Raw genomic sequence first — 13,159 nt, 5'->3', positions numbered from 1 at the left:
CTGACAAGCCATTCTTAATTGGCAGTGTCAGTAGTCTTCAGTCACTCGACCAATGCTACCCTCGCCACTCATTGGTTGGGACCATCCTGGATATCCTGTATGCTCTCCAGCATGTTGGACAGTTGGTCATCTTTGTATGGACCCATGGTCACAGTGAGTTCCCAGGGAACAAACATGTTAACTGGTCACCACAGTTAGGTACCAAGATGTTGACTTTGCAAATGAGGTACTGGAACTGGACCTGCAGTTGACTGTACACTGACAGTTGTTGGAGAATTGGAATGTGCATTGGTGTGACCTGGTTTCTCCAGATAAACTGTGAACCCTGAAGGAGACCATGACATTTGGCAGTCTTCCCTGCATGCTTCCTACAGGGAATCATCTGAGCTCTGTCGGCTATGCGGTGGCTGCACTTGGCTGACCCACTGCCTCATCCTCTGATGTGGGGATCCAACCCACTGTCGGTGTGATACCTGTCCCGTGGTGGCCCAAATCCTAGTGGGCTGCCCAAATTTGGCCACCATATGGCAAAATCTTAAACTTGCTGGCATGCTACCTCTGGTGCTAGCAGATGGTACCAAAGTGGCTGATGACTGCCCTTGCTCAGTGGTCCAACCTGGCTCCTACCCTTCCTGCCTTTTTAATTCTTCTTATTCTTTTACATCTATTGTTTTTTTAATTCTTCTTATTCTTTTGACAGACTAATCACCATTGTCCTCTTTCCTGGGATTGTGGAAGCAACAGTCAGATGCAGGTGGTGTGTCTCCGGTTGCATAACATTTCCCAGATGTTTCCAGCTGCTATCTGGGTGGGGGACCTCTCCCACCTTCTCCCTTTTACCCCTCTCTTGCTTCTCTCTCTTCGGCGGCTTGATTCTTAGATAATATCTAGTCCACTGGGAATTGTCTTTTGTGTCCTTCCTCTCTGATGACTATTCCTGACTTGACATACAAAGGATTAATAGATTAATGACCTCATAGTTTGGTCCCTTTAACCACATTAATCCAGCCATCCATCAATGTTCCACCACTACTGCTCTTTAAGTAGGGGGGTCTATAAAAGAGTGATAACCATGATCCACTTGTAACACTTGACTTCACTCAAATTATTTCGCATTTGGAATTGGTACTGATACAACTAAATATTATTGTATTTTTTATGGCTATAAACATGCCTCCACACCAGTGTTCATCCTATCTTTACAATGTACATTTAGAATTTTATAGCTTTTAACATCTGGTGTGTCAGCTTTGTGTCTAGTACTTTGAGGGTATTGTTTCCATTGGTAAAAGAGACTAGTTCCAGAACCTTTTCCATAGATGCTCCTGCGGTTTACTAGTACTATATTAACATTTTCTTTCTGCAAACTGTTATGATGAATGCTATCCTGTTTGAAATCGGACTTTCCTGTTAAAAAAAAAAAAAAAAGAAGCCTATGTGCATGCCACATGTGCTCAGCTGCACTAGGAGCTGCTTCCTGTGTGTAGTGCACACCTGACGTGTTAAGAGAGGGGCTGCTCTACAATTCCCCCAGCAGTGGAGGTCAAGGAATCCACATCAAAGATTGTCACAGAATCATCTGAGCATTGATACTGAGAACAATGCTGCAAAATGATAGCTCTGCTTCCACCCTGCTGGCAAGGATAGTGGTCTCCACCAAAGCAGCTAGCCACCTGTAGGAACCAAAGATGGCCTCAGAATCAGATGGCAGGAGTCATCTGTGCTTACATGAGCAATGATTTGTAGGCGGTTGGACCCATTGCACTTAGTTGCTGCTGGTGGTGCTTCCTCCACATCTTGGGCAAGTACCCCTCTCCCAGCAAGCAAGTATAGCAGACACTGACCTTTTCTCCCAATCTACCCACTGCTCCGTCACGTGCCTGGCATTGGAGCTCCCGGTGACAAGCAGTTTCACCCTTGCATTTGTCTGGACATCTTGGGAAGATACTGCCAATGATAATATTATAATCACCATGTTGTTTACAAGGTTTGTCTCACGTTTCCTATGCCACTGGTCAAAGCCGACGACTAGTGTTGAATATTCCTCTCTATCCTGTAAGTCTGTTTATTTGCGCAGATAGCCATGCATGTTAAAGCGCCACTTCCAGGACTGGGGAGCGTGCTGGTGCTGGATTGAATCCACCCAGTGGATTAACATTTGAGGGGTGGTGTGCCGACCAGCGAGGTGTGGTTTGTAGGCAGTTTCCTACATTGCACTAGGTGAATACCAGGCTGGTACCAAGGCTGGTCTCTGGTAACAATTTTACAACATTTATAAAACTTTTGGACCCTTTGACATGGATAATGCTATACTATTACAATTGGAACGCATATATTTAATTCTGTGGGTAATGAGTTTGTGATAGGAAGGGCATTTGGCCACCCCTTAAACAATCTATTCCCTATCCATTAATAGCCATGCCAACCCTGCACTGATGTGGGACAAAGACACAAGAAAAAGAAGAAGAAAGAAGACTCGAGAAATATGTTCCTGTTTTGAGAAACTATTTGTTCAGTTGCTTGCTTGCAACAGAGGCATGTCAGTCACAATTAATGTTGACAGGTTGTAAAGCATGGGAATTATAGGGTTTAACCAATGTTTATGAATTTGTGTAAACTGAACCTACCAGCAGCATGTGTCTGCTTCATCCCATGATGTAAAGACATTTTATGTCCTCTGTGCATGGACATATATAGAGGAGAATGTTAGCAGTAGTTATTTTTCGTCTATATTAATTTTTGGAAGGTTTGTTGTAGCGACACGTAATGAAGCCCAAGGTCTAGGTTGGATTGAAAGGTGGCTGTTTGGTTGAGTCATTGAAGCTGTAGTCAACACTTCTGTTAATCCACAAATTTAATTTACAAGGAACATTTACTGAGAGGGATACAATATGTGTGTACCATGTCACACTTACCATGTTCATTGCAGTGTGAAGCAGCTTAGCATTGATTTTAGATGTTTTGCAGGGGGTGCAGCTACTAACAAGCAACATGGCACAACAAAAAACACTGCAAAACTAGACAGAGAGACTGAAGAACTGAAGCATGAAAAAGTACCACTGGATTTAGGAAAACTCATACAGCAAGGCCGCCAGTCCAAGAATTGGAGCCAGAAAGATCTTGCTACAGTAAGTACTTCTGGAAAAACTTTTTAAAATTAAAGCATTAACCCTTTTCCACTCCATCGGGTAGTGGTGCTCACATTGTGAATTTTGTTTTTCACTCAGATGTCAAGCCTCATTAGACATGATTTTTCGTAGCTCTCACATGATCCATTCTTGACTCTGACTGTACGATGCATCATTGCTGCATAGTACTGCTTCTGGAGAAGCTTGTGTTAACTTGGTGTAGAATTGTAGCAGTTGTGTTGAGAGCAAGGTTGTAATTCCTACATTCAAGTTAGTAGGTGTGAAATGGCTAGTTCTCATCTGTATTCCTTCCTGAGAGAGAGAGAGAGAGAGAGAGAGAGAGAGAGAGAGAGAGAGAGAGTGTAGAGCTTCCGGAGGTGAAAATGAGAGTTAAAATGATTTTGATGATGGGCAGTGACTTATTTGTAAAAAATTTGAATGAAATGTCGATGGAAGGTCTCCACCTTGAAGAGTTTCAAAAAATATCCCACAGTGAAAAGATTTGTATTGTAATGCTTACGTAAATATTTGAATGAAAGCACAGTTTTTGTTTTAATGTATACCCTAGTTGTGCGTCAGTGGCCGCCACATTGTTTCCACAGAGAGACTCGTGCAGTTCTGTGGCGTGCTCGCTGCCTGGGCAGGAGCAGCTTAAATAGCAGCACATGGAGAGAACAAGCGTTTGTGATATAGATTGCAAAGAGTTAAGCTATTGTAAACTAACGATGATTTTTACCAACTTTAATAAAAATACAAACAGTATGTCCAAGATAAAGTTTTGATGAAAATACGCTGTACATCCTACACTTAACACCATTGACTAAGGAGCATTTTGAGTTTCCATTCAGTGGTGGATTCATCCACATTGTAAAGGACTGCAGACTCGTGGCCAAGTTGCGTGCTCTTCACTTCTTTGAGGTGTGCATGATGGTGGAGAGGGGCTCAAACGTGGGAGTTACTGAAAATGGGCAATGCTACCTCTCCAAATTACAGCTGCATTTTTGGTGCATATGAGCATATGGTGTTCAATTTCTTTTGCCACTTCTGCATAACTTGCAGATTGCCCAGGGGTCATTCCTTGTAATCGCATGGGGGGTAATAAGTTGACCATTTCAGAATTTATTTCGTATTTGGTACATGGATACCTACCTTAATAGTAAAGCTGCCAAATAGCACTGCCCAAACTCCAACCGTTTTTGATAAATACAGTTTTGAAGTCTCAGGAATCTGTGCCCAGTCATTTGACAGACTTAAATTTCCCCAGTAATCAGTTGCCCTACAGGTCCCAGTTTTTTTATGCATCTAGTATGTAACCCACTAAGTTGATGTAATGTATGAAAAGTAGAATATATCATTCAGATCTTTTATGAAAAACGTTGTGAAACACATTTTTTCCAAGCTGTTCTTGAAATTTGTGAATTGTGAAAAGAATAATATCCTGACACTTTATTCATTGTCAAAGAATAAAATGAAAATGCCACTTTCAACACTACAGGGAATTGGTAGATAAACACCATGTTGTATTCCTTGAAAAACTGTTCCTAAAACATTTGTGGTTGACCTGTAAGTCAGAACTGTAACCAGGTGAGAGCTGAAAAGAATTGTCAATCCTTTTCTTAATGCATATATTATATTGTTAAATGTCTATTCAGTGTAAAGATTTGCAAGAGACAGCTTGTGTGCGTAAAAGTGGTGATATATCATTCTGTTACTATAAATTTAACAGAGAACTTTAGTAAAATAAATGAAAGAATAAAAGCAGTAATGAGAGAGAGATTTTTTTTTCAAATAAGTAGATATATAGACACATAAAAATTCTGCAAAGAACAGTTTCATAAACAAATTCAAATACAGAGAAGGAAATTATATTTTTAACACTGTTCACCTTGCATATAACATCATTTTCCTTGACATATCAATCAAAAAATGAAATAAGCCCACTTAAAGGTGAGGGATACGGTCTTTTCACAGCAGTTATTTTCAAGTTAATACAACAGTACACTGTCTCTTTGTAATGTTGGGGCATCCACCTAACACATTTCATGTGAGATGTGGATCCAGACAGTATGTTTCCTACTGGTCCGTCAAAGGAATTGTGATTCAGCAGTTTATTTAAACATCTTCAAATTCTTGTGATACCCGGGAAATGTGTCCTGTGTACCAGTTCTCATCGTATTTGAGAGCTATGTACTATTCCACCTGTTGCTACGGCAGCTTGTGAAAATGCTTTGTTGGAACAGCTGCAAGTGCGGGCAGTAAGTTGCTTTCGAATACAGTGAAAACAAGTGCATAGGACACGTTTCCCAGATATCACATGGATTTAGAGATGTTCAAATAAACTGCTGAATCACAATACCTTTGACGGCCCAGTAGGAAAGGTGCTATTTGGGTCCCCTTCTCATGTGTTATAACCATTTGTTTTAATGCATGTTTGCCATCTGAATTATCAGATATTTTAGCAGATATAGCACAACTGTAGATTGTGTTTTTCATTTCATTTGTCGTAGTAATATGGCGAAGGAAATTTAATTTTCATCTGTTTGAGCAACGTCCTAAAAAAGGAAGCGATAGTTTTTAGCTATCGCTCTATCCCTCTATTCCAGTTGATTAAGCTCTGAGTGACTTCAGATTCATTCTGTAATTAACCATTTTAAGTAGGCACTTACGACGTCAGCTGTTTGGGCCCTGAAACAACAACAAACAGAAATCAGATGTTATATGTAAGGTGAGTGCCTCATCATTACAGAGACACAGTGCATGGTTGTATAAACTTGACAGTAACTGCTATCAAACGATTGTGTCTCGCCTTTAAGTGAACTTGTTTTGCTTTTGGATCACTATGTCAAGGAAAACAATGTTATATACAAAGTGGAAGAGTTTTTCAAGTAAAGTTTTCTTCTTTATATTTGAATTTACTTGTGGAACTGTTCTTTGCAGAATTTTTGTGTCTCTACATACTGGTATATATGCAAAAAAAAAAAAAAAAAAAAAAAAAAAGGGGGGGGGGGGAAGAAAAAGTCCTCTCTCATTATTACTTGTATCTTTTCTTTTGTTTAACTGAAGTTAGCCTTTGTATTTACAGAATAACTGAATATCACCACATTTTTGCACCCAAGCTCTCTTGTAATTTCTTACACTAAAGAGACATTTATCATTGAAATATAACATATGCATTAAGAAAAAACTGACAACTCTTTTCACTTCTCACCTGTTCACAGTTCTGACTTACAGGTCAACAACAAATATTTTAGGAACAAGTTTTCAAAGAATACACATGGTTTTTATTTACCAGTCCCCTTTAGTGTTGAATGTGGATGCTGTGTGTGACATTTTCGTTTTATTCTTTGACAATTAATAAAATGAGATAAGATATTCTTTGCGCCTAATTTTTCTACCAGGTACATGAAAATTCCAGCAAAAATCGATCTGAGATTCAGTTGTCTACATACATCTTCAGGACTTTGTTGTTTATCAAATTTGACATTTCCTCCAGGGGTCTCGACACTCTTCGGCAGGTTCGTGCTTGGCTCCCATGGGCTCCAACCTTTGCAGCATCTTTTCACGTCCATGGTGCATCCCCTCAGGGGGCTCACGGTCCTTTAATGAGTACGTGCGTGCAAGCACAGGGCCCCGAACTATTGCAGCCTTCCTTCTTCTCTGGGTTGCATTTCCCTTCCCTTCCCATCCCATCCCATCCTTGCTCCTTCCCCTCTGCCCTCTCCTCTCCCCCTCGTGATGTCCTTGTTTATGTTGGCCCCGCTATCATCCTGGTTCTGTTGGCTTTGCGATTTGGTTTTGTTTCGTAATTACTGAAGTGTTGGCAGAAGAGCCAACACCGTATTGCTAGAGGAGGCCGAAATGCACGCGTGTAATTACACGTTGACTGGCGTGAGGTCTGGAACAGGACAATGTCTTGAGAATTGCAAATAAAGTATGTAGATGATGTAATACTTAACTTTAATCCATAATTGGAGTACATCGCTCTTGATGATACAAAAGTATAATAAGCTCAATATAACTGGTAATGGCGCCTTCCTAGGTCGTAGTAAATGACGTAGCTGAAGGCTATGCTAACTATCGTCTCGGCAAATGAGAGTGTGATTTGTCAGTGAACCACTGCTATGAACGTCGGCTGTACAACTGGGGCGAGTGCAAGGACGTCTCTCTAGACCTGCCGTGTGGTGGCGCTCGGTCTGCAATCACTGACAGTGGCGACACGCGGGTCCGGCGTATACTACCGGACCGCGGCCGATTTAAAGGCTACCACCTAGCAAGTGTGGTGTCTGGCGGTGACACCACAATTACCTCATCCTTTTGGCATTCTCTGGTCCCCCTCTGGGGTTTGACCTCCATTAATAAGTTTGTGTTCTGTAGTGTGAGCCATTTAGGGAAGAGCACCTTACCTAGTGTCTCATGGCGTGTGCCCTCCTAGTTTGTTCCATCTTTTCCTTCACGTCGTTGTCTGATGCTAGGGTACGTAGCCAGCATGATAGCCAGCCCTTGTGGTGGGGTTGCAATGTACCCTTCTGGTCGAGCCCCCTGAAAACACAGGGATCACACTTATAATACCAGAGTTGTAACCTCCTCATGTAAGCCTAGGAGTAGTTGCTTGTCATCCTGGAGCATTGGAACTCCTGGTGATGGCCGCTGCGCCAGCCGGCCCTTGCTGGGGTAGGTGGTGCCTGTGGGGAGAGCTCATGATCAGAGTGGATGGTATCAGGGTGGATGCTATGCAAATGAAACGCATATGGGTCCAGAACTCTTGCCGTTTTTCTACAGCCGTCTCTTTGAATGGAAACGGTTCTTTTAGTGCTGCTGCTTCTTCTGTGCCTTTGGCCTTCACTTCCATGGCTACCCCCTGGGAGGAGGGTCAGGTTAGTCGGCTAGGGGCGAAACCTTTCCCCTGGTGTCTGGTTTGCACCAGGACTGCTGGGGATACTTTCACCAATACCAAACCTTTATTTTTTGTGGAACACATTGAAGACAAGTTTGGCGAAGTGGACTCTCTGAGCAAGATGCGGTTGGTTTGTTGTTGATCGAAACTGCTTCAGCTGCCAAGTCTGTGGCCCTTCGTGCCTGTGACCATCTTGGTACAATTCCTGTGTCCATTACCCCCTGCCAGTCTTTGAATATGGTTCAAGGTGTAATTTTTCACAGGGACCTCATCCTTCAAACTGATGAGGAACTTACAGACACTCGAGGACGGTGGGGTGTTCACTTTGTTTGGTGTGTTCAGAAGGCCCCAAAGGACAATAGCATTGATACTGGTGCCTTTATCCTGGCCTTTGAAGGGATACCCTCCCTGAGAAGTCAAGATTATGGTTAATCGATGTGACGTGAAGCCGTACATCCCACCACCTATGAGATGTTATAAGTGCTTGCGTTTTGGACACATGTCTTCCCACTGTTCCCAGACCCCTCTCTGTGGTGACTGTGGACGTCCACTCCATGAGGGGAGTTCCTGTGTTCCCCCTCCTGTGTGTGTTGATTGTCATGGCAATCATTTCAGAGGAGTCCTCTCAGTGAGCACCTAAAGAGAAGCGAGAGGGCAAGCAAACAAAGAAGTCTGCTAAGAAAAAGGACCCTCCGGGACCCCAACACCACCACTCCCTACCAGTTCTGCACCTGCGGATGAGGTGGAGATCTCAGCGGCCCCTGAGGACCTGGATCTCACTGATGCCTCATCCACAATAAGAATGTATACAGATACTCGATCAGTGGCAGCAGGTGACCCTGGGGTGTAACCTGCCTCCTTGCATGCTTCATGCCTTCCCAGCCTCATGATAACGCCATCCTCCATTGGAATTGCTGCGGTTTTATCCACCACCTGGCTGAGCTATGGCAACTGTTAAGCTTTACACCTGCCTTCTGCATTGCCCTCCAGGAAACCTTGGTTCCCAGCAATGCAGACCCCTGCCCTTCGCAGCTATAGGGGATATTACAAGAACCATAGCGACTATAACAGAGTGTCAGGTAGTTTGTGGCTATGTCCTGAATTCGGTATGCAGTGACCGTGCCCCTTCAAACGCCTCTTGAAGCTGTGGCTGTCAGGATAAGGATGATACAGGAAATAACTGTCTGCAACATATATATCTTCCTTCAGATGGTGCAGTACCCCTGAACGCATTGGCTGCACTGATTCAACAACTCCCTAAACCTTTACTACTTTTGGGAGATTTTAATGCCTATAACCCCATGTGGGGTGGCACTGTGCTTACTGGCCGAGGCAGAGATGTTAAAACTTTCCTGTCTCAACTCGACTTCTGCCTCTTAAATGCTGGGCCCCACACACATTTCAGTGTAGCTCATGGCACATACTCGGCAATTGATTTATCCCTCTGCAGCCCAGGACTTCTCCCATCTGTCCACTGGAGAGCCCACGATGACTTGTGTGGTAATGACTACTTTCCCATCTTCCTGCCACTTCCCCAGCCCCATTCCCATGGACGTCTACCATGATGGGCTTTAAACAAGGCAGACTGAGAAGCTTTCTCCTCTACTGTCACCGTTAATCTCCCCCACGTGGTACCATCAATGCGGTAGTTGAGCAGGTCACTAGAACGATCGTTTCTGCAGCGGAAAACATGATCCCTTGTTCTTTAGGGTGCCCCTGGTGAAAGTTAGTACCTTGGTTGTCGCCGGAAAATCGCTGAGGCCATTCAAGATCGTTGATGAGCTCTACAGCAACATAAAGCGGCATCCTTCTGTAGAGCACCTAATAGCTTTTAAATGTCTCCCTGCCTGTGTTCGCTAGCTTATAAAGAGACAGAAACAGGCGTATTGGGAGAGGTATGTCTCAACCCCTGGGTGCCATACACAGGGTGTATACGACCCGGGACAACCGGGAGATCTGGGAAAAACTCGGGAATTTTTCATCCGGAAGAAAACCGGGAAAAACCTGGGAATTTTTTATTGTCTTAGTTTTCAATTAAATTTTTTAACTTTGACTGGTAAGAAACAATTCTCTAACAAAGGATATTACTGTATCTCGCTACTGAAGGATAATAATGCAGCAATAAAACATGAACGAGAGAAAATAAAACTTAAGTTGCAAAGGAAATGCGCGATATACAACAACAAAACACAGTGCTCATACGAGTGTCTGCCAACAGCAAAATGTGTCGAATGCTTTAGAAAGACTATGTAGTGCTTCATAACAACAAATTGCCTCCGGTGAGTGTGATTAGGGGGCGGGGACAAACTGGTGTATCTTCCATGGGCGGCAATTTCAGTCAGGAAAAAGACCTTGTTTCACACAGCGCCTAGCATCCAGTGCATGTTGGTCTATCGATTAATCATATAATTTTGAAGCGCATCCCTGTTGGTTTTTGAACATTTTTGAACAAATACAAAGTTGATTTCAGAATGAATCATAAGTTAATTTTTGAATATGTGCATAGTGTACATGATATCTCTGCCAGGGGAATCCTCGTTGCATCTAGAAATAAACTTTCCTGCAGACAAAAGGGGACAGGGCTATACGAGCTGAGCGGAATAAAGTCGAACGGGGGAATGCCAATTGCTATTTATGTGGCTGACTGGGTTTGCAAATGATCAGCGTTGTTAAAATTACTAGCGAAATCCATAGATTCAGACTACCAGAGCGGAAATAAACGACTAACAGGAATAACAGGTCACAAAGATTACATATTATCTTCTCCGTGTATCCAAGAAGATGAAATTTTGACAGAAAATTTTTCAGCAGACCGCTACACTAATAAGGGCCAGTTATACAGTCCCCGGCTAGCAGCCGCTAAAGTTCTATTCTGGGAGAAGCACGGAAAACGCGTTGTATGAACACGTAATACAGCTTAACCAGAGAATAAATGCAGGATAACTAAACCAGTGATTGTGGCAGGGTTAGTGAAGTTAACCAAGAGAATAAGTTTTGACACTGGCAGGAATAGTTACAGAATTAGTAATGACAACATAGTTTGTTAGAACGAGGAAGAAGATGAAACGGGGACTAACACAAATTACGGAAGAATGTGACTATTCCAAATTTATATAAAAATTTCGTACTGTGACTTTTCAATCTCATGCTTCAGAAGCCAGAGAGTATGAATGAAATGTGGAATTGTTTCCTAACATGAAACTTTTTGCTTGTAGTAGGCCCAGTAGGCATTTGATATTGGTACTTCGTGAATTATATTCTGGCGTGTTATTAAAATGGCCATTTGTGCCAAAACAGTCTCGTTTATTTGATGTGTGTAACTATTGCTGCAATATTAGGCAGGCCTATTTCGTTTTATCTAGCAGACAATGACAAAATATATGTAATCAGATCGAGAAACCACACCAGTCTTGGGTACTACCTGCATTAACAGCATTTATAATATTAGACAACGACATTTCATTTTTTTCTTTAGCGAAACATTGACGAACTTTGAGTTGATTTTCTTTCGCAGAAAGGAAAGTACTTCATATGAAGCAGTGGCAAGATGAGAGAGGAAAAAATGCTAAGATTTAAGGAATGAAGACATGTGTACTGTCTTGCTTGTCTTTAATGGTTTCATGTATCCTATATTTAATTTTACGTCACACAAAACGGCAAGTTATTAGCTAATAGGCCGTAAAGACTGCAAATTTTCTGAAGAGTTTCTTGTTCTGCTGGTTACAAATAATCCCATCCAGTATCAATTGAGAGTTTTTTTTAGAGGGGCAGGATGTCAAACTGGCCGACTGGGAGCACCACAGGACATTTTAACTTCCTCTGGCCTAAATATAGTTTGATGGCACCCATTACAAAATATTACACGTTTGAATTCCACAGACCGAAATACAGAAACGTGTGATGGAAGAAAGCTGTGTGAAGAGGCATGGCACTGCACTTTGGCACACATACGACCAAATAACATGTCTTACGTTCCCTCGAACATATGTGTTTTATGTATGAGATTCTTCAGAAAGATGTGTGCTACAAAATGAAGATTTTTTGAAAAGTCGATTTCTTACATTTTTGGCTTCGTACATGAAACACTCGAGGGAGGGGAGCACCATATTGCCCCAGTTTGGAAATATCGTAGATGCGGACCCGATGCACAGAGCAGTCTGAGTTGTAGTGGGGAGATGGTATTTTCCACGTGTCCCGTGTTTACGTTAAGTGATTTTGCTGTTTACTCTTCGTTTATTGCTCTCACATCAAATGAAAACAAAACGGATTTCTGTGGCCGGGAGCTATCAAGCGAATTAAAATACATTCACATAATTATGGAAGGCTAAAATACGTTATTAGTTTCAGCTTTTATTTTATTTCCACCTTCTGACAGTCAAGCATTAATCGCCTTGCAGAACAATGAAGTTGTTTTTGTCGGTTTGTTAAAGAAATTTCACTTTCATTAATCTTTTCTGCAGAGGCAGTGTGTTTAATTCCACACTATTGGCTAGTTTCAACTTTCCGCTGCATTTAAAGTGCACATTTTCATCTTCTAGCACGTATGGCATTATGTCATAATAAAGAACCAAACCTGAGGTAACACAGTACTGGTACTCCCAGAAAATTTACATCCAAATCTGGACTTTCGAATGTGCACTTTAAGCCGAATTATGCATTTTACTGTGGTTCACAAAGCTCCCATGCTCTTGGAGTATCCTCTAATGTCTTGTTTCTTTTGTGACATAATGAAAGATCTTCCTGTGGCATCGTAGCTGTGTAAGCACAGAACACAGGTTATCTGGCGCTCTCTGGCAACTGCTAAAGTGAACCTATTTCTTATAGGTTGTGGAAAAATATTCCGAATGGTTGTTTGAAAAGCGTTACTTTCCAAGTAAATTTCCTTTTACGCAAGATGAACTCTGTGCTCGAATGTACGATGAATTTCTTAAATCACAGAGCATTTACCTCTCATTCAAAAATCAACTCTTTGAAAGTGACCATTCAGAATAATTTCGAGCCCAGAAGACCAGACATTTATGTCATTAAAAATTTTACCGGCACATTTGTGTGATGTATCTTAAAGTGTAACACGCGCAAAATATATCAACATTATGTGTGAAAGCTTAGCGTCTCTTGCAGCTTATTAATCTTAGAG

General features: G+C 42.0%; 1 protein-coding gene across 1 annotated transcript in view; it reads left to right on the top strand.

Moving 5' to 3' along the window:
• Positions 1-13,159, top strand: part of LOC126259855 (endothelial differentiation-related factor 1 homolog) — an 81,980-nt gene that overhangs the window by 21,862 nt on the left and 46,959 nt on the right. The window contains exon 3 of the mRNA XM_049956911.1: positions 2,968-3,128. Within this exon, the coding sequence (XP_049812868.1) occupies positions 2,968-3,128 (161 nt within the window). The remainder of the gene's footprint in view (positions 1-2,967; positions 3,129-13,159) is intronic.

The sequence above is a fragment of the Schistocerca nitens genome, chromosome 5, assembly GCF_023898315.1.
Source record: "Schistocerca nitens isolate TAMUIC-IGC-003100 chromosome 5, iqSchNite1.1, whole genome shotgun sequence".
NCBI lineage: Eukaryota > Metazoa > Arthropoda > Insecta > Orthoptera > Acrididae > Schistocerca > Schistocerca nitens.
This window is presented reverse-complemented; position numbering and strand designations above follow the sequence as displayed.